Source organism: Cardiocondyla obscurior, linkage group LG15, assembly GCF_019399895.1.
Source record: "Cardiocondyla obscurior isolate alpha-2009 linkage group LG15, Cobs3.1, whole genome shotgun sequence".
Lineage (NCBI taxonomy): Eukaryota > Metazoa > Arthropoda > Insecta > Hymenoptera > Formicidae > Cardiocondyla > Cardiocondyla obscurior.
Window position 1 is genome coordinate 109625 of NC_091878.1, and position 22704 is coordinate 132328.

The following is a 22704-nucleotide window of genomic DNA, read 5'->3' on the forward strand; positions in this document are numbered from 1 at the left end:
CTCCGACATTCTTTACACGTTAGTCACATATATTAATCGGAGGTTTTATCTAGGTCGTTCCGCAAGGAAGATTAATTTTTCAAATTGCAAGTTTTGCAGCAAATAATTCCGTTTTAATTAATCAACCTTTAGCTCCAAAACGGAAGATTTCTCGCAGGTGTTTTCGAAAATGACATTTCTAGCGCGCGATTAATCCGCGATTTAAATTGACCAATGAGAATGCGGAGTCGGCCGCGGTGGAAGGCGCCATCATGCCTGACGAGTTCCCGCGATCTCGAAGAGAGTCTACATAGCGCGCGTGCTCCATGGTGTGATACCGCAATTGTATCGTATTCCGATTGTGTCCTCGAGGCTCGGTGGGTGGCCGATTTTGCCGCGTTTCTGTGCGAGAAATCGCGTGTTCCGGTACGACAGTGTCTTTATCGAGATGACGCGTAGATTTCTCACGCGATAGCCTGCAGTCTTCGATCCACGGGCCCGTTACGTGAGTATGCACTGCGAGCGCGATCTTTGCTCTCGGTTTGGTGGTTAAAATCCGTCATCATTGACGTCTTCCTGTCGGCGAGCGAGGCACGCTTTCGCCTTGATTATCGGCACCCTCCCCCTGGAACATACGCGATTTTGTTCGGCAATTTATTCGGGAAATTAATCCGAAGGAGTACCGCGAGGACACTCAACTATAGGTCACTGAGATTGTAGAGACAGCGTCAGAGGTCGGGGGAGGGCGTGGGGTAGAGAAGAAATAGTGAAAGAGAGAGGGAGAAAGAGAGAGAGAGAGAGAGAGAGAGAAAGTGTTTTATTATCGCACACATACAACACGCACGTGAAACCCGCGTCTTTATCTGGTTATATTCGCGCAGATTACTCTCTTCCGCGTGTAATTTTGCACCCTCGTTCGTATTTTATTGTGTATCTTTGCAACAAGAATCAAGCTTGATCGCTGTATCTCGATGCGATCAACGTCTCGCGTTCCGGACACGTCTCATGTTTTCTCTCAAGTAATAATAAATAAGAGTTAAACTTTGTATTTGTGCACCCATTTATCTACCAGAGTTTTATGTTATAAAAACTGTGATAATTACGATAATATTTTTCCTCGTATAATTGACATTTGTATATGTTCAACGTTTCGTGGCTTTGCTGTTAAGATATCACATTAAGATACAATTGTTTTGGCCTAACTTTATTATCTAAGATACTTGATATTTTTTAACGTTGAACTTATGTAATTTAATGAAAAGTGAATTTGTCTGTTGCATAATGTAATGACAATGTGCTATTTTATACTTGCCCTGGTTTATAAATTTTGTTCAAGTAAAACTAATCCTTTCTTTAGCTCAATACTTATTTTATTTATTTTTGCAGAGTGTTAACTGCTGTAGTATCAATTAGTCATAAACATGTCCTATCCTGGCCAGCCACCTATGGGTATCCCAGGAATGCCTCCAATGCCATACATGGTTGGGGCACCTCCACCAATTATAGGGGGAGTTATGCCTCCTATGGCCCATGTAAGTATGCTCGTCAAATCCAAGCATGATATGTTCTGTTTTGATATCAATCGATTATACATAAGAGGAGTTACGCTTGCTTATATACCAAGTAAATTAATTAGTATGTGGTAATTTGAAATTGTCATGTATATCTAAGAACATTAACTTCATGCATCGCGACATGCACATGTAATAAAATTAGTATTGATTAATATTAATACGTTACCCTGCATTATCTTTTATTTGTAAAGCACGCATTTACATATTTATATTACCATGACAGAATGTCCTATAGTAAATGGACATTCTAATAATATTTTGATAATGCGTTATAACTTATTTTTTTTTTTTTGTATGTCAAGACAAACGTGCTTTAAAATGAGTTTATAAACATATATAAAAAATTGTCTTTAATGCATGTAATCCAGAATGAATAATTTTTGATGCCCTGTAACTAACGATTAATTAATCAAAACAAAAATCTAAATTGTGCTATTAGAGAGGGAGGGAAAAAATCGAGTGCATGAGTAGATATGTGCTTTATTAAGAATCCTACAATTTATAAAACATAGATGATTCCATCACCCGTATCTGCGATGCAGACCTCTGCACCAGCTGTACGGTATTCTCGCAATCAAAACCGCCACGATAATAATCGAAGACGTGAACGAGAGAGAGAATCCGGCCCACCTGTTACGGTGTTCATTGGTAACATAATGGACAGAGCGCCTGATGTGATGATAAGACATATTCTGGGCGCGTGTGGGCACGTTCTGTCTTGGAAAAGAGTACAAGCCTTTGGCTTTTGTGAATACGCAGGCCCAGATGCGGGTCTTAGAGCAGTCCGATTGCTTCATGACATGGAAATAGGCACGAAAAAGCTCGTTGTCAAAGTCGACGCTAAAGCTAAGGTAGTCTTGGACCAATTCAAAGGTGAGTTTTAGCAAAAATTAAAATAAAATATAAGAAATCAAAATAAATAAAAATAAGAATTTAGATCAAATAAATTACAACACTGTGTTTTATAGCCGAACGAAGAAAGAAACTCAGAGGTGGCCAATCTCCTCTTCAAGACGAGGCGCCCGGTGAAGGAATCGACGGTGAAGAGGGTGAAGATTATATGGACGAGGGCATGAGAGTGGTCGACGCAGATGCACTTACTCGCATCAATCAAATCATAGCAGAACATACGATAGATCTAGAAATGGCACAGGTCGCTCCAGGTATTATTTATACACAAACTTTTAAGTCTTTTTTTATAATGAATACGTGAATTTTTTTGTGAATTACTATATTTTATCGCAGAGGAACACCAAACAAAAATGGCAACTAAATCCTTAAACCTCGATGACGCGGAGATAGAAGAGAGTAAAAGAGACTTGATTACCCGAGAAATTGGCAAATTCAGAGAGGTCATGAAGGTAATTATTATTATTATTATTATTATTACTACAAGTACTTTTAAATCTTTTTTTTTTTTAAATTCTATCTTTTTTTTGTGATCATGAAAAGTTTATCGCGTTAGTAGTAAAAGACAGAGTTTTGATCTCTCTTTTAAGATATCTTAAAAATTTATTTATTTATCAATATTTATGAGATAATGTCGTTTATGTGTAACTCTCGGCCTACGAAGCATTATAAACATATCTTTTTACAATTAATCTTTGTAAAATAATTCGACAAGATAAAATAATGCATTTCAGATGCAGCAAGGTCAGATAAAAATTTATAATTGTGCTATTTATGTATTAACGATAATGTATTAATATTATTTTTTAATTTCTGAATATTAATATTTTTTTATTTATTTATTTATTTATTTTTTTTTTTTGTATATCTTTTTCTTTATTTTGACATAAGACTTTGGAAAATACGTTTTTACCTTGTTTTTTCAGAATATAAAGTATATGTTTGTAATACTTTGTATTGTTTTTTTACACGTTTAATTTTTTTAAACGCATTTATCGGTTTTTGTCAAATTTTATTTTTTATGAATATGTTAATGACGCCAATCGGATATAACTTGTACGTACGTAAAATTTTCACAAAGCTTGAAAATATTAAATGTACAAAAAATATTGTTACATTACGTTTTATTGATTTACACGAAATCAAAAGTATACAGCAATATTACAACGATGTAAATCTATAAATTCGTGCTATACACGAAAGAAAGAAAGCATCTTTTAATGTTTATCGATTTGCCGTTGGTGTCTACTTTTGTATGTATGTTGCGATTGGACACAGATTATTACATTGTATTACATTACGCTGACCCTAGCACAATACTTAAATGACTTGAATGATAAAATATGAAGGCACAAATTGAAATATTCTCGCAATGTAAATTAAAAGTGTCCAATCGCAATACACTATCGCAGACACTGGTAATTAGATTTTTTTTTTTTTCTCTCTCTCTCTCTCTCTCTTTCTCTGTCTCTCTTTTTCTCTCTGTGTACACTTAAAATGTAAAAGATGTATTTGGATATATGTATACAAGAGAGATTTATAAGTATCTCGAAAAAGTCGTAGTTTTTAAGTATTGTATTTTGTGGTAAAGTGCGTGTGTGCTATATTAGCTCTGAACAATTGGAGCCGTGACTCGTTGCTATAATTATAATAACAGGCAGCGTGCGTCGCACACAGCAAACGCACACGCCTAGGAATGCTGTGTGTGGGGACCACCCTTTCACTCACTCATTGGCTCTGAAGGGAGTCAATCACAGCACATCCCTCGTATTTTCGCAGGCGGCTGCAGGCTCGTTGGTAAGTCAGAGTATAATCCAAACAACCAAACATCAAAAATAAAAAATAAATAAAAAAGAAATGCGCAATACATTAAAGAAGGAGATTTATATAGCTCTCCGCGAACAAGCTGGCGACATGTAGCTGATCAGTTTGTTTCTATTGGTACTCTGTTTTACTGATTCGTCGCAAAATACAGATCTGTGCTACATTGCGGCTATTATATTTTTGACGTTTAGAGATACCATTACGATTTATTTGGCATTACACTAACTATCTACTTTTGTATATGTCGTGCTAAACTGCTAGTAACTAATATTGAAAATATTTTTAAGGTGCCGAAATGTTTAAAATAATGACGCACTTTCGTTTATCGTGCAGCTATATTTTGTTTGAATTATGAACACGTTAAAGTGAAAATACTTTTATTACATTGCATCGTTGCAAGTTATAAATTATTGATATACTTGTATTAAAATATATATATATATATATTGCTCTATTCGCGATATACATATACAAACGAGGAGAAACGATTCTTCGCCGTTTACCGATATTACGTTGGTTATTCGCGTTGATACCTAGCAGTCTAGTATTCGCATATTGAACGTAGGTAAGCGGTTGTTCTGGTTGCTTTGATGCACACAGCCTAGGATGGAACTTATTATCATTTTGAGCAAAACACACTTTGGCGCTGACACACTTTTTACATCATTGGGATAGACTATTTGTTAGGGCCGGGAGACTCTCTCTGTACGCGCTACACACAATGAAACTGATTTTGTTCATCACCAAATGGCGACTGTTCAGTTGTTGTCTTTATTTTGTGTAAACAGCTTCTGTCAGCGTCTCGATCAGACATGTAGTACCTAGGTGCGCGCTCCTCCATTCTCCGGTACCACCACACTGACTGACCAAGTCACCTTCACACCGTGAGTAAACTCCACAACCATGAGCCAACACAAGCATTCGGTTCTTGTAGTAATTTTGCTAGTGAACTGCCCAAGTCTGAGAAATACTTTTTTTTTTTTTTTTTTTTTTTTTTCTTTCTTTGACCACGTTTCATGTTTCAGCAGTCTATTCTCTCCTCACAATGTGCATTTACTTTTATGCACCAAGTTATTCTACCCTTGTTAGAGCTTAAAATCATGGGTTACCGTATGGACGAGAGACAGCTTACGTTCCATTATGTTAGAGTGGACAATGATATGAAATAATAATAGGATATGAAAAGAAGAAGAAAAAGAGAATAATTATAGAGAATTAAAAGAACTGTAGTTTCTCAAATTCGATGATGACTGTAACAGTAGTATGTCAATAATTGCGACATTGTTTTTATAATTACATGTGCCAGGTAGACAATTAAAAAAAGAAAATGTATTGCATAACGGGATAACGAGTAGTATTTTATTACTTAAGATTATATTTGTTTGTCAAGTATTTCATTTAAATATAAATATTTGTAATAAAATATGGGCAAATTACATTTTCTAATCTCGTATAACGAACGTGTGATAATTAACGACGGGATCAATTTTCCAAACAGTAACCCATTTTTTGGATAGTAGTATAAAAGAAAGATGAATCATACTAATTTATTTCTAAGACGTTGCGTTTATAACACGAGACGATAACGGTGGGCAAACTATTGTGCATTTGATATTCAACAGTTTGCTGCATCGGCTGCCATAACGCGTGTAACCATTACCAGAGGAAAACAAATGTTGTCAGACAGGGTGAGACAGTTTCTTGGCAATTGTGAAAAGATGTTTTGGTGGGATACCCTCTTCGTGATGACTACGCCTCCGATTGGTATAATACTTTCTAATAATTATTGAATATTGATCAAGAATGTCTAAATAATCTCAAGACCCCTTTCAAGCTCTTTAGATTTTACTATTAGATTTAGACCCTATCGATTTTACAGGCACATTTGCAATGTTGTAAGTACATTGGGTGGCCTCTGCGATGCATCTGTTTATAGCGTTTAAGGTACTTAAATTATAAGCTAGAGTCTAAGATAACTCTTATGCCTGTATCCAAACGTTTGTACCTGCACTTAGGTAATTGATATGTAAACGAGATTTCTCTCTCGCGTAAGATGCTGCTGATCGAGTACATACTCCAGTGGAGTGAGTATACCATATTGAAATGAACATCTCTCTACATTCGTTATGTCAGATGATTAAGGCTTACTATAACTAGTAATCGTTCTGTATATGAATCGTGATATAGCATTCTGCACACAATTTTTTTTTTTTTTTTTTTTTTTTAATCTACGCGTACGTCTTTGTTGTTGATTGTTGGAAATGCAATAGAATAATTGCTCCAACAATTGACGTACATTTGGCAAAATTTATTTAACTGATTAGAATATACGTGGATTTTTTTTGTATTTAAAGTTTTGTTTTATATTTAATTAATACTGTTTTCTTATTTTCATAATGATAGTCGGGAAGATCTTTATTTGCTGGCAATATTTACAAACATTATTAATAGTATTTTTTGTTGCATCTCAGGAAGACACGATTGCTAGTTTCTTGGTTCCATCATTATCACAGATTGACACGCTTGTTTAAACTTTTTCGTCTCACCAGAGTTTGCGTTCTTGTGTTTTATAGAAGCAGGAAGAGGAGAAGGCCCAGGTAAAGCGAAAGAAGGAAGCAGTCGAAAAAGAAGAACGCGAAAAACGAGAAAAGGAACGACGCGATAAGCGTGACGATGATGCTTCCAACAAGGATGATCAAGATGGAGATCCTAGTAGCCCTACGTCTCATAAAGGTCGTAGTGATAGTACCGGCAGCAGTAGAAGAGATAAGCGTCGTTCTAGATCTAGGTGAAGTATCGTTGCATTCTGCTTGAATAAGATAAATATATTAGTCGACGATATTTAAAACATACTACTTATTAAACTAAATAAATATTTTTGTAAATTGAAAGTGCACGTAGATTGAATGAAGACATTCCAAAAATTTACATAAACGGAATACTATACAATGTCGTTCTTGGATATCTGATGATTTTGTGGCCTTTATTAATTTGTTCTTTATCGTTTCCAAATGATGATTTTTCCTGTCTTTTAACATTATTGAAACTTTTCAGATCCAAAGAACGTGATAGAGATCGTTCGAGAAATGACCGGGATCGAGATCGAGACAGAGATCGCGAGAGAGATAGAGAGCGGGAACGAGAACGAGAACGAGAGCGTGAACGGGATCGGGATCGTGAGCGAGAACGTGAGCGGGAACGTGAACGAGATAGAGAAAAGGAAAGAGATCGAGAGCGAGAAAGGGAGCGGGAGCGGGAACGAGAACGAGAAGAGGTGAGGAAGAGCGAAAGAGAGATTATGCGCGAGAGGGAAGAGGAGGATGAGGCAAAAGAAAGGAAGAAAAACGAGAGGCGAGCCAGAGAAAAGGAGGCAGCATATCAGGAACGTTTAAGAGCGTGGGAGACACGTGAACGACGCAAGCAGAAGGAATACGAGAAAGAAGCCGAGAAGCGTCGTGCGAAACGCGAAGCCAGAGAAAGGGAGGCAAAACGTCTAAAAGAATTCCTCGAGGATTACGACGATGATCGCGATGATTCCAAGTATTACAAGGGTAAAGAGTTGTCGCGTCGACTCGAAGAACGAGCACTAGAGGCTGAAGCAGACTCGCGAGATCGTTGTGCCGAACGCCAAGAGCTTCAGCGTTTGCGCGAAAAATTATATGCGGATGCCTCCAATCCGGATCCTGCCGCGGAGTTTGAAAGAGTAAGTCTTATTTTAATATTGTATGAATTAATTGTATTTTAAATCACTTTTACTTATTTTACTTTTTAATTTTTTTCATTAGTTGAAAGCTGAAAGGGAAGAACAGTATAAGCCTAAACCAGTAATAACTATAATTGACGAAGAAGATGATAAAGCGGCGAAAAAAGATAAAGAAGTAATGCCACCGTTAGAAACCGAGCCAATAGAAAGTGACAGTGATGACGGTGTCCAGTTTGATGATGTTTCTCAGTCAGAAGCATCGTCTAGAACGCCACCGCGACATCACCATCATCACCATCGCCGGCATCATAGACATCATCAGAATCATCATCGCGATGGTGAAGAGAATCAGGAAGGATTAGCGGATGTAGATCGGGAGAGTTTGAAGGATGCACGTCCTTCACCAGGGCATCAATCGATTGCAACACCTGCTCAATCCATTCCACCATCATTAGATGAAGATTCGCGCATGTCTCTTGTCAGTGAACCAGAAAAGACGAGTGGCAGTAAGTATCTCTTGTTTAAGTATGGATGCAGGGTCTATATAAATTGGCTTTTTTTTTTTTTTCATTTCTAAATGAATATGATTTTAATTGGATTTGAATAAAAATCTGATTCTTATTATGTCTTTTACAGTACAGTAAAAATATTGATTGAATAAATAAAATATTGGTGTTATATATGAGATGCGTTATTATATTGAAATTCTTTTATATATAACAGCGTTCCTTCTTGATGTAGGTAACTTTGTACCGTTCGCCATGGGAAGCGGAGGCAATCGTGCCAACGATCATGGGATAGGCAGTAAAACGCCGGTCAGTCCTAACGCCGCTGCTAATACGAATTCACAACAGGCAAATCAAACGCGGAAAAAAGGTCGTATTGACGTTAAAGATGTATTTAACAATGATGACGATGACGATGCTACTAATAATGCGAAAAAGCGTAAACTTGTACCTTTAGGTATATATTTTGCATTTATTATTAGCTCTGAATTTGTTAAGAAAAAATTAGATATGTATAGAGTACACATCTTTTTAGATTACGGAGATGAAAAGAAAAAGAAACCCGAAGAAACCACAAAAACAGGAAAAGAAGAAAATACCAAAAGTCAAGAAGAAAAGAGAAAGCATATAAAATCTCTCATAGACAAAATACCTACTGATAAGAATGCACTATTTGGCTATCAACTCGATTGGGCACTTATCGATAACGTAAATACTATTAAAAATAATTTTTTTTTTTTTTTAACAAGTTTTGGCACGTTTTTCATGTTTTACTTTTTTTTTTATTTAGACATTGATGGAGAAGAGGATAAGACCTTGGATTAATAAAAAGATTATTGAATATATTGGCGAACCCGAGCCGACTCTAGTGGATTTTATTTGTAGCAAAGTTATGGCGGGCAGTTCTCCTCAGGGAATATTAGATGATGTACAGATGGTAATTAGACGATATATTAAAAATATTTGCTTGCGTTTTATAGACAAACTCCTTATGGAATATACATATGTCTCGTGCGTTTCAGGTATTGGACGAAGAAGCGGAGGTATTTGTAGTCAAAATGTGGAGGTTACTAATTTATGAAGTGGAAGCTAAAAAGATGGGTTTAGTGAAGTAAATGGATTGTTGTCCATAAATTCATCGACTCATGATTTATACTACACATAAAATTCGACTAAGCATAAAAAATTGTTTAGATACTACATACTTACATGCAGTTTAATATTATATTATTACATAGGAACTCTGTCCTATACAAATGAAAGCACAAGTTGCTCGATCAATAGGTGGTACTAAGTGTGTAGTAATTATAGCGTTAAATAAACTTGTAATTACGGTTTATAATATTTAGTGTGTTCCTCAATTTATATACGGCTGTCGTCGAATGTAAATGATGACATTCCTACATGACAAATTTAAATATCTTGATATACGAATATTCTAATTAATATTAAATTTATTATTGTACATGACAATCGTTTTCACATATTAAGCGTATGTACAATGAGAGACAGATATAGCGCGTTTGCCTGCGGTGACGACGGCTAGCACGCGTAGCCAGCGTGTTGTGTGCAGAGTCTAAAAACACCCCAAGATCACGCACGCTAGCTATTGTCGATGCAACAAATGCCATATCGGTCCCTCAGGGTACAGATCTCAATATCTGAGCTGATTACGAACATAATAGTTAGCAATCGGGATTTTAAACAATTTATTTTTTATTTATTATCTAATAATAAATTGGTATAAATAAATACCTTGATATAAAAACTTGAAAATTTGTACAATTAAAGAAAATGTTTTTCAAATTGTTTTTTTATTAATTATTCAATGTATGTATAAAAATTACAATCAAGAATGTATATTTCTCTACTTTATAATATTAAAATCAGTATTTAAAATGTTAAGCAATTTTTTTCAAAGTGTATGTTATCTTATGAAAATTTTAGAACTGAACAACGCACTTGTGAATACGTGATATGTGAATGTGCACCGATTATGAGCGCGGGGGTGTATTTAAATAAATAGTAGATTGCGTATGTGTGTAGTTGTAATTGTAACATTAGGATGATTGCATTAATGATGAGTTAAGTGTCAAGTGGGCGATTTTTAAATTCAATTTAATTTTAATATTTATTAATAAGTATGTCTAGGTAAAGACAATAGAAATACATATATGTATACATTACAATACATATATGTATTCTTTTGATACTTGATTTATTGTTATAATTTTATATATAAGATTTCTCTGTAATTTTTTTGTAACTCTCTATAATTTCGTAATTCTTAAAATTATGTACGTCTTTTTAATTTTATAATCAATTGATTAATTAATTAATTAAATGATTTGTTTCAGAAATTCAAGTGACGAAAATTACGGCATCGATAAGGCAGCACGCAATCTTTTCAACGTACGTAATATTATATTTTGTTCTAGCGCTAGATGTCTCTACATCTACTACTCATATTTTAAATATGGCCAGTAACTCGTTATTCGACTTCTTTTTACTTTAGTGCAACTTGTGTGATTTTTGCTTGTCCTCCGCTCTCCATTATCCATTCGAATGAGACTGAAATGGAATTTCTCATCTTTCAATCTGAAGGCAATAAAGAATTTCAACATTTCGCTTAAGGTACGTAATAAATTGTCTTGACGCGTGTTAAAAACAGACGTGTATAATTTTCACGACAGAGGTTAAGCGTCACGACGAATAACTGCTTAATTAACGTACCAGGAAAACTGATTTTACATGCTCGGCTTTATATCACCGAAGAGTTGTTCTCGATTTCATTTTAAATGCGAACGCAGAAAACCTTTAAGATTCTTTCTTCTCACTTGCCTTTCGTTATTGCGAAAATAACGAATCTGATTCCGTTAACATTAATTATTCACGTCATAACGTACTTGACGCTATGGTCAAACGACCATAGGTAGGAAATGACGCGGGTTTCTCGCCTCTGTACTTGGATTTTGCATCGCACTGACAAAGATTAATCACAATCGCGACTTGATACGGCCGTATTTACCTAGTATTTTTACTGTGGAGAACAGCTGACGGGTTTTCTCCTTTGTGACAAAAAGCAAGAATATGCAAATTATTAACGAGTCTCTCGAGTGGTCCATATAATCTCGTGCATAAATGTATAATGATAATATAAATTAGCGATCATGATAAATTGGGGTTCCCCAAAAGGATGAAAATGATTACCATTTTTCCCCTCGACCTTGTTCATTTTTTAAATAAAATTATTTATGGTTTTTTTTTTTTTTTTTTTACACAACGCGGTAAGACATATTTTAATATTCAAGGTTTCTTTATAAACTATGCAGAAGTAATTGTACGAAAGAAAAATTATTTTATAACCCCCCTAGCAATCAAGGACCGAATCTTGTAATCTTGCATTTTAATCGATTTGTTACATATTTTAATGATATTTTAATAATTGGTTAACCTTTAACTTTTTAAGTATCGAAACATTAATTCTTTTTCTTTTTTTTTTTATCATCTTTGTGGCGATTTGACTTGATGTGCAATTGTAGACTTAATAATAACATTTAAGAGCGATCTTTTCAATTATCTCAAAAATGCTATCTCAGTCGCGGATAATTGGATAATTCGGGTTGCGAAACACCGTGTCTCGCGTGTGTTATATACATATCATAGCGAACGTGTGGCACATTGCACAAAAATTGTTTTTCATGAGATAGACACGTATAAAGATAGACGTGCCGCGGTGAAGCGCGCGGTAAACAAGATTATGCAAAATTGTATTCGCAAATGAGAGCTTGTATTTTCGCCGGTTACTTTATCGTTCCTCGTTCGCGTCGTCTTGTTTTGCCAATTTCAAGATATGAGCTCGAGTCAAAACGCCCCAATTTATACAATTGCGACAAAAGAAGAGCGGGATTTTAATATATGTATTTTATATATATATATATATATATACGTATCTTTATCTTTTATTAATTTCGACAGCGAAGCCACAAGAATCTATGCATCGAAATCACGTGCCAATAACTAACGACGATTCGCCGACAATAGTGAGTCGAATTGCTGGATGGCATGCGAGGAAGAGAGACCGTGGCAATTTAAATAAATTAACGGAGCTCGAGCGTATCCAGGACTTTCACCGAGTTGGAGAAAAAGAAGTAAGTACTCGAACGAATCTTCTGCGCGTCGGATAATTGCGATTAATGACGTAATTTTTTTTTTTTTTTTTTTTTTTTTGTCTACCGCCAATAACTGGACGGCGGACACGTTGCGTCCAATTGACGCTAAACAAACCAAATTGAATTTTTATTTGAAATCAAGAACGAGATTGAAACAAAAAGTATATACTTAATATGCTCAGGTTAGAGTTGGGCATGTTTGTTTTACTATTTTTATTTATTTGTCCCAATTTTGCCAAAGGAATAAAGTTGAATAGAAATAAGTCACTTGGCATGGGAATTAATTCTGGAATAAAGTCTAAGGGCCGGTTTTGTTACAAAATGTCATTTGTTAGATCAGATAATTATTGCACACTTGACTTTTGACTAAAATATATTGGATGTGCATTTTCACATTGTGCAACGTTTAATTTATCGCTTGAACTGCTAAATCAACGTGATCCGATCCGCGATAAAATCTCGCGATATACTTGGGTACCGTACGGAAGATCATGTAAGGAGGAAAACACGGGGGAGATACGATCGTTTTGATATTTTTCAAGTAACGGTGGAAGGGTGCCTGGAAAGCGTCACCGACGCTCACGACCGATGTAAGACATCGTATTAGCAGCAACGATTGTCGTGTATTTTTTCAGACGCGCGCAATCGGTTATGCATCAGCACGAGAAGGATAAGCCGGTATAATTACCGATAACGTTACATAACGCCAGACGGGTTTCTTCAGACGGCAACTTTGTTGCATAGATCTGCAAGAATCAACGGATAATAACAGCCGTCTCATTGTTCTTATATTAGTGACTTGAGAGAAATTAGAAGCCGCGCGAATTATCTTTTAAATATTTAAATAAGCGCACATTTATTTTCTTGTAATACAAAATTGTCGCGGTTCAGCATATTTCCAACGATTTAAATCACAATTTTTTCTTAACGAGGTATCGCTTTCCACAGCGTTTCTCGTTTCCACGTGAAAAGAGAGAGAGAGAGAGAGAGAGCTACATTTTCCGATCATCGAGACCAAGTAATTTCCACCGCGTTTGCAGGACGTCACGGGCGGCATGATATGACGCGGCGGACTAAAAATCGCGTTAGTCACTTCCGTCGCGTCCGGTATCTACGCGCACAGGATTTATCGTCGTTGCAATTTCACGCGTCACTTTCCAGGCTGATTGCACGCCGTCTCTTTCTCTCGCGCGCGTGCAAACGTTGCCTCCCCAATAATAAACTCGCCGATCCGGGGCCGATAGTTTCGCAATTTGGTTCGCGCTCGCACGTACTCTCGACTCTCTTTCCACACAGTATCGTAGAAAGTGTAGCAACGCCAACATGTGTGACTCACGCCGCGATGGCGGCGATCGCATCCGACGGCGATGGAATTGCGCCTGAGCGGCGGCTGCAAGATCCATCGTCGTCGCCGATTCCCACGGCGCAAATCTGTGTCGCAACCGCGACAATACCAGCGGCGACGGGGATAAATTCAGACGGAACGTCTACGCACAAACGTCACGCATTGTCGGGGCCCTTCAAGCGCTCTCGAGCTTTTACCCCGTCACGCCGGCAGATTCCGCAATGTAGACGTCTTTGATTTTTTCATATATTTGATTTATTTATTTATTTATTTTTTTTTTTTTTAAACTTTTTATCTTTATAATTGAATTTTATTAATAAAAATTATAAAATTTAATTTTATCATTTCGAGTACAAGTATCAGAAAAATAAATATCAATCGCATAAAGTCGAAGCACCGTTGCTGGTAAAGTTTAATGTAATAAATATATATCTATTATAGTATAGTCTGGGGAAAATATATTGAAAATATCAGAACGTATCCAATATCTGGATGTTGAGAGTAGATTAAAGCGCGAGGAAGGAAGGAAGGACCAAGCGTGGAGAGAAGGTGTTGAAGAGAGACGGCAGCGAGAGGGAGTAATGCAGGAGCAAAAGGCAGAAAACACCGGTAGGCAGTTTTGTAGCTGTTTTTATCAGCTTCTGGGCATCGGGGGTCCAGAGGCCCGACCGTGGCAGGACGCATCTTGGGGGGTTCGTGTGGGAACGTACGTCTCTTTAGCGTACCATCTCCTTCCTCCTCTTTCTCTCTTGGTTCCCTCCGTCCTCCTCGCTGGTCTTCTTCTTCTTTTCCTCTTTGGCGAGCCCGCCTTTTTTCTCCATTTGGATCGGCTCGACGATTCGTTCCTCCCTCGCATCTCCTCCCTCTCTTCCCTTCTTGCTTCTTTCGCGCGCTCGTCCTCTTCATCGAGGCTGGACTGCCTTCGGGTACCACTTGGGTCATCGGGGTCACCCTCCACGGTGCACTCGCTACGTGGTATGCCCTATATTTACGCACGGTAAGAGCACCCTGAAGAGAAGGTGGACTCCTCCTTTCCTCTCTTTGGTCCAAGCACCACCGCTCCGCTCTTCTTCTATCCTCCATCGCGCGGCTGCTTCTCAATAAACGCCGATCGCGTTAAGATCGGCTCACAACGCGACCGTGCGAAATCACCATTTTTCGCTCCCTTTGACCCTTTTTTTTTTTTTTTTTTTTTTTTATTCTTCCATCCGATAGTCTCGATAAAAATTAACCTCGTCTTCGTAATTAAAATATCCTACACATCTTTCGCTCGGTTGTCTGAGAAATTCCTCAGCGTGGAACGTTGCGAAACGTCAAGCCTTCTGACCCAATCTTTTAGCAGAAAAATCCTCGCGCATTGATAATTTAATAGCATGTAATTAGACTTTTTTTATATGTAAAAAAAAATAATGATTCTCTACTTCTAGCAATATTTTATGTTTAAGTATCACGAGTTTAACTTGGAGAGATGCGCTTTTCGCAATCACGCTTAGACGTTTTTCTTTCGGAGAGCAGCGCGAGTGATAAAGTGGCGCGAATAGCATAATAAGCATGAAATTCACTCCTCTTGCGAGCGGATTCTCTTCGCGCGAGCCAACGATCTTCATTATTCGCACCGGTAAAAGTCCGCGGACGGACGCGGGAAAAGAAAGAAAGAAAGAAAGAAAGAAAAAAGTCGACCGGGCAGCGAGCTCAATCGTAACACCGCGGCGTGCGTTTCATAAATCAATGGGATTATTAAAAAGCGCGGCGCACTATTAATTCGGATTGTGATAAAGCGTGTGCTGGAGGTGCGCGCGAGCGAATACTCGACGCGTATTGTAAGAAATTGCGACAGAACGCCTCGCAAAGGTTACAATACGAGCCGCGGTGTTGTAACCTTTCGCGAGAGCTGCATCGTATGCACGGCGCGATAGATAATGGCTGACACGATCGTAATTATCATCGTTTCTGCCGCTAGACAAAAAAAAAAACGCGCGCTCGTAGGGCGCGGGTATCGTATACCTTTTTTCATGAATTTTGTTCCAAGACAATTTTTAACGCGCTACACGTCGTCGCATTTCCAAGACGGCCGACTCCAGTCTTTCAGTGTGCACGACGCCTAAATGTGCTCCAGAGACCTCATGCGAGATACCACGGGGTGGTCGCAATACGCGAACGATACGGGACGATGAAAAATATCTGATATCTCGAGCCAGGATCCCTCGAACAATGGGATATCTTCGGGACCGAATCGACGGTGGACAATTATTACCCCGATTGTCGGAAGATAATGCTTCATCGACGATAAAATGATTTTCTGTTGATCGAACGGAAACACGCGAAAATTCTTGGATAATGATCGACGGCGGTCTATTATTTTCATCTCCCGCATAAACCACAAAATTAACTCCCTGGCATTGAAAAAGACTCGCTAAATTAAATAAACTTAAACTTGATATATTCTAATTACGATACAGCGTGTAATTATTTTAATTTTGCTTAATTATTATTATTATTATTATTATTTATACCATTTTAAATTGGAATATCAGCTTAAAATTGAAACGGTAATTTTTCAATGTTTATTAAAAAGAAAAAAAAATGTATAATTCTCTGTTTTCAAGTGTCGTAATTATTGTAAGCTTGTAGTCTAATTTACCGCAACTATGGTTGTAGTTGATATATGAAACGAGTTGAACTGAATTTCTCGAGTATGAAAAAAAAAAAAAAAAAAACAGATTGCAACTGCCGCGCATCAGTCTCACGGGGTGGGGTACCATTGCGCTTTCGTTCTTGCTTCTTTCGTTTCTGACGTAAATCCCGCACCCTTTTTTTTTTTCTTTTTCTTCTTCTTTTGCCCACGTTTTCCCCTTTCTCTTTTTCTCGCGGTTGAACGATGTGAACAAATTGGTCGGGTGAACGTCACCAGACCTTCTGCAGCATTTTTGTATCTGCCACCCTTTGCGTTTCCCACACAATCTTCTCCCGGTTTGTCGCTCGGGGATGCGCAAAACCTCTTTTCGAGACTCTTTTCGGCGAACGCGCTTTCTCCGCTTCGTCACACGGCAATGACGCAAATGCTCGCTAAAACGCAAACGCGCTCGAAAGCAAATGCGTGCTCGCAAACTACATCATTAAATGCATATAATGTCAAATATCAAGTGTCTCGAAATAGTTTAAACGCGTCTCCGTTTGGGCGATAACTCGCGATGCGATTAAAAGTATACCTGTTTGTGTATGATAAAAAAAAAGGAAAAAAAAAAAAAAACACATTTGGGTTACGTTAGGATGCCGAGAGAAATGTATCGCCTATTATAACAAACGGACATAACAATAACGGGAACGGTTCGATTTATCTGGAAAAAAAAAAAAATTCGTGATCTAAACTCGTTTGACTTTTTTTTTTTTTTCGAGTGGATTCAGACTCTTAACCGGACGTAGCTCTTTCGCAATGAGGAAAGATCGATCAAATCGTGATCACGTGAAGCGTTTACTAAACTGGTCAAGCCAATCGATAGCGAACACCTGTGCGTTTGCGGTTAATAATGATCGGAGAAAACCGAACCGTTTCAAGTAAAAAGGCTCGAGTGCCTCGCACGGATAATGCGCGTGGAAATATCTTTATTTTGAATGTAATACTGATATTTATATATTATTTTAGCGAAACGAGATCACGGCGTGCGCACGCAAGAACAACCAGCAAGTCCGCTCCGGCCGATTACGATCGATTGCATAAGGGGATTTCTGAGATGTCATGACGCAATTCTCACGGCTCGTAACAAGAGGAAGAAGAAGAAGAAGAAGAACATGATCGACAGGAAATGGCTCGACTTGTGCATTTTTACGAAACTACGCTGCCAGTTGGTGGTTCGTAAGTTTTACTGCAAATATAAATTTAAACATAAATTTCTTTACTTAATTTTTTATGATGATTTAAATTCTTGTTAAATATATATATATACATATTTATTTGTTTAAAAATAAACATATTTTGAAATGTTAATGTTATTTATTACAGTGGTACAAAGAGAAGAAAAAAAGAGTTAGTTACGTGCAGAAGCTAAAGGTAGGAATTTAGCGAAGACGATATACATATATAGCGACGGAGCAACTAAATCATTGTCTTTCTCGGAGAAGCGTGCAAAGAAGTGCATTACGAAACATTTTCTCGGGAAAGATGCCAATATAACCCTCGACTTTATACAGCAACGATAACTTTCATCGACGACATATTTAACCGCGACGTTACGGTAAGTTTCATCGCGTTACGTGAATTAATAGACGCGCAGGGCGAAGGGCGCCTGAATCGAATCGAATGCCGCGCGATGCCGTACCGGCGCGAAGGACAATCGTCTCCGCAGAGGCTGGCGCTTTTGCGTAATCGGCAGATCGCGCAGATCCGGAAAACGTATGTCCTGGAATTCGTTTCACAACGCGTGTGACAACGTACGCAACGTACATACGTCGCCGAACCGTCCCGCGAACGGACAGCCACACAAAGGGCTATTGTACCGATCTTTTTCTTTTCCCCCCCTTTTTTTTTTATTCCTCGCTTTTATCCCGCAAAGCATGTCGCGGATCTAATCGCCCACGCGAATGCCTGCGCGCTCTCGCGCGAATCGGCGAGTCGCGCCGCGCCGCGCCGCGCCGGGACTCCAATTTCAAGGAGCGCGTTACGCACATGCGAGCTATTTACTGTCGTATCAAGGTTGAGCGCGGGTCGCCTGATCTTACGGTATGCCCCAGCCCTGCCGATAGTCTCAACTAGACACACACCGGCGCGCGGCAAGAATGCATTCTTTTTCTCGTTCAAGAATCACGGCGTCCCGCCCGTTTTCGCTGCGCCCCCCGATCGATAAAAAGCACCGGGGCCATTGTGCGCGCCCTAAGTTATATACCCTTGCGGAGTTATGGCCCAGATTCTGATCTCCAATCGGAGGACATTGTTTGAAAGTAATAGAATCATATTGACGCATGTGCGCGCTCGGGCAGGATGCAGTTAAGAGTGCGTGACGCACGTAGCACTTGCTCTCAACCTCTGACTTATGGGAGCTCGGTGTCTCAACTACGAAATATAAACACGTGTTCTGACATTTTTATTCGTATTCTCCAGCACACGTAAAACCTACCTACATGCCATTTACATTTATCATCGCGCCGTAAAATGGTTACACCACCAAATACTGTACCACGACGGAGATAATTGTCCCAAGCGTAATGAAAAGCGGGATTACGTTAGCGTTCTAAACCAACGTGAGGAAACGTGTCCATCTTCGAACGAGTTTCACCTGCATCTATTAAAAGAGGAAATACTTTGCTTTTTAAGTTTTTTATTTAATCTTTTTAAAGTTTATTAAGCTTTAAGTAGTTGTATTTTCTCGCTCTTTTAATAATTTATTCGTTTCCTCTTTTTTAACCCGAGTGTCGTGACTATTATTGAAGGAAAAAAGAAAAAAACTTATTTTATTCGGGTTTGGAAGTTTTTATTGCACTTTTTATGGAGGATTAAAATGACCTTTTCCCGCTGTTCGAAGAATATTAGATTCCCCGCCATTCTAGCGTTAACGTACGCTGCAATTATATCTGACGCCGCAGAAATATACTGCATTATGATTGCTGTGCGCACATTGCCGGAAATGCAATAAAGTCAGGCAAAAAAAAAAAAAAAAAAAAAAAAAATTAAAATATTACTGATGAAATAATAGACATTTGCATTTTTCTCGAGCGCAAATGTTGCGCTGCTGTTATCCTGGAAAGTACGAGAAAATGTTGGGCTACAAATTTTGCGAAAGCACCTAGATACAACTAGGCGACCGAATCGTATCGAAAAATTTCTATTCAGCGCGCGTCTCCAGCATACTTTTCCCTCTTCCGCACTTTACATTCCGCGGCCGTCCATAAAAACGATTCAATAACCAAAGACGTAACTTTTCGCCACGGTTCCTCACCGCGCTACGCAACAGGTTGGGGGAGGGGCGATCCGTCGACAACCTTTGTGAAAAAGAGCGTGGATGTAGCGTTACGTGCCGCGTCGATCTTGAGTAGGTCGTCCCTCGCACGGTCGTGTCGCGTTGTAACGTTCGCGAAAGGCGAGAGATGCGGCTCGCGATCGTATCTCCCGCTCGCAGCGCAGCGGGGAATACGCGAGAAAAAGTGCGCCCGTTGCGGCTCAAAGTTCACGAGGGGGAAGGGGAGAGGGAGGCTGCGATTCTCGCGTTAATTTTCTCGCGTTTTGTGTTTCAGGCGCGCTGGGAGCAGCTGAGCAGCTGAGCAGCTGCGGTGACGCGGAGCGAGAGAGCGGAAGCTCCCGAGCACGGAATTGTGCAGCCCCCACGTATCCGGTTTTGCGGAAGCGAAGATTTCGCGGGCGCGCGAAGGCGGTGAGCGTCGCGGCGCCCTTACGCGCTCGTTAGTAGGTCGCCCGCGCTTGGCCGACTACGGCCTACGGCGGCGTTCGGCCAAGTCCGGTGGCGCTCGGGCGATCGCTTCGAATTCGAACGCGCCCACCGACTCGCGCCACACGTTCGGCGGCGGTGGCGGTCAGTCGGTCGAACGTACGCGACGCACGAGGGTTGCGAGGAGAAGAGCCGCGAGGAGCCGCGAGTATTCGCGAGAGGCACACGGCCGCGAGGACGGAGAAACGAGGCGGGATCGTCCATCGAGCCAAACGGAGGAGGACGAGCTACTCGAACGAAGGAGACGGCAGACGGAGAGGACGAGGCGAATCCGGTGGATTTTCCATCGTCGTCGTCGGCGGCGGCGGCGAACGCGCGAAGAAGCCAGGCGAATCCGATCTCTCCTCTCGATCGAGAGCGCTGAGAGATCGATCCTCGCGCGCGAGAACGACAGCCGTCAAAAGTGTCAAGTCGGCAGCAAGGAGGAGGAACGAGATATGGTGTACGGAGGAGGATTCGACATGGTGGAAACGGTGAGTTTTTATATTGAATTATATTGCGTTTGTCACCTGCGTTCTTTCTACTCGCGTTTCGCCTCTGAATTCGTTTCGTAAAACGTCATTTATTACGGTTTATTTTAAGTGTGCCATTCTTTCGATCCGCTCAAGAACGCACGTCGTCCCACGCTAAATTATGCGTTCCGTCGTACTACGATAACGAAAATCCTCGTTACAAATTAACAAAAAAGTGAATAAACATTTCGCTCTATCGAGAGTTTTATTTTTATGGGATATTTAATATTAATCGGTTATAATAAAACAGGCTACAAAGTTCATAAAGTTTGCCTTTGTCAAAGTATCGCGGCGGTTCTGCGCAGTTGTAGGCTACAACTTGTAGCAAGCTTCGCGCGGTTCATATTTCAAATCGGCGAGTGATTGATTTTCGAGCGTACTCACGTATTAAACGTGTAAAAAAAAAAAAAAAAAACCAAGTACAATGTCATAGGGATTGTCCGTTTGTGCGAGTCGCGGGAGCTACGGCCCTGCCGAAGAAAGACACGAGCCGATCGTACGAAAGGCTAACTTTCGAATCTACCACCACTATGAGGCCCCCGGCAATCGTCGATAGTTAGGTACGAGAACCGAGAAATTCACTCGGCTGGGACGTGATGGAAAATTTCGCGGTAAAAACGGAGGCGAAACCCGCCGATCCGCGGTTTTCTTGGCGGCGCAACTTTTACCGAGCAGGTTTTATCGTCATCTTCCGCAAAACGGCACGTCGTCGTGCCGATTGGGCGAATTCGCGGACGAGCACATCCACGAAATCCGTCAAATATCCGACCGTTCCGTCTTAGTATTTAGTTAACTGAATCGACTAATTTCGCTAACGATAAAGAAACCAAAAGATGGGTTATAATTGAAAAGCATATCATCCGCGACAGCAGAAAAACAAATATTTTTAGTTTTAATTAAAGCTTTATTTTATTTTATTTTATTTTATTTTATTTTATTTTATTTTATTTTATTTTTGTGCAAAATATGGCGCGTTTAATTTGAAAGTAATTTTTGTCTGACGTCGTTTTTGTTTTATACATTTTTGGTACTTAAAATCGATGCTATTTAATATAATCATTGAAGACTAAAACATTATTATTGAAAATAACTTTGATAATGAATAACGTAATGAAATTCGATAAAAGTAATTGACTCTGATAAAGTAACTGAATTAATTACCAACTATCCGACAGTACCATTAAAATTGAACATCGAGTAACGTAATAAGCTTATACGAGAAGTGATTATTATTGACTTAATGTTACATATTAATATCGCGCACGATACGCAAATTAACAGAAATTATTAATATGCATTACGTAAATGAACTACCCTTCGGGCTTATTATACTTTTTTTTTTTTTTAATCATTACTCCACAATTTAGTAAGTAATAGGCGATTATTTCGCGGCAATCGACTTGTCATTTTTACCACACGTTACTTGAAAACAAGCGAGCTAATTATAATGATGGAAAGGTTTCGTGAGATCGTCGCGAGGAGAGTATATCTCTCGTGATATGCTCACGAGAGCACGGCGCAAAACGTAGCTGATACGAACGGTTAAATAATTTTTTTTTTTTTTTTTTTTTTTTTTAACGCCTTTCTTCGATAACTGAACTTGACTTTTCGCGTAAATTGATTGTATGTTGACCATTATCAGTGCCCGCGGGCGATAATTTATTTATATGTAAAATCTTTATTTGTCTAAAATCAATTGCCATGTATGCGACACTTTTCGAGGGATATAGAAATATAGTAAAT

General features: G+C 39.0%; 2 protein-coding genes across 5 annotated transcripts in view; both read left to right on the forward strand.

The window, feature by feature from the left end:
* The first annotated feature begins 305 nt into the window (after positions 1 to 305).
* LOC139108435 (RNA-binding protein 25) lies at positions 306 to 21376 on the forward strand. Of its 4 annotated transcripts, none has more exons than XM_070666712.1 (17): positions 306 to 484; positions 1366 to 1511; positions 2066 to 2426; positions 2522 to 2716; positions 2799 to 2914; positions 6860 to 7074; positions 7341 to 7989; positions 8072 to 8495; positions 8731 to 8952; positions 9031 to 9203; positions 9286 to 9432; positions 9518 to 10907; positions 11011 to 11129; positions 12474 to 12646; positions 17656 to 17865; positions 18013 to 18244; positions 20238 to 21376. In XM_070666712.1, exons 2-12 carry the CDS (start codon positions 1401 to 1403, stop codon positions 9608 to 9610), a joined length of 2706 nt encoding a protein of 901 aa, XP_070522813.1. In that variant the 5' UTR covers positions 306 to 484; positions 1366 to 1400; the 3' UTR covers positions 9611 to 10907; positions 11011 to 11129; positions 12474 to 12646; positions 17656 to 17865; positions 18013 to 18244; positions 20238 to 21376. The 4 variants fall into 4 exon arrangements, with proteins under 4 accessions (XP_070522813.1, XP_070522812.1, XP_070522815.1 ...); XM_070666711.1 differs by having other exon boundaries at positions 17656 to 17861; XM_070666714.1 differs by having other exon boundaries at positions 2096 to 2426; positions 17656 to 17861.
* Positions 20807 to 22704, forward strand: part of Ets98b (DNA-binding protein Ets98B) — a 32166-nt gene continuing 30268 nt past the window's right edge. Inside the window, exon 1 of the mRNA XM_070666716.1 lies at positions 20807 to 20922. Coding sequence (XP_070522817.1) covers positions 20887 to 20922 — 36 coding nt within the window. The 5' untranslated portion in view covers positions 20807 to 20886. The remainder of the gene's footprint in view (positions 20923 to 22704) is intronic.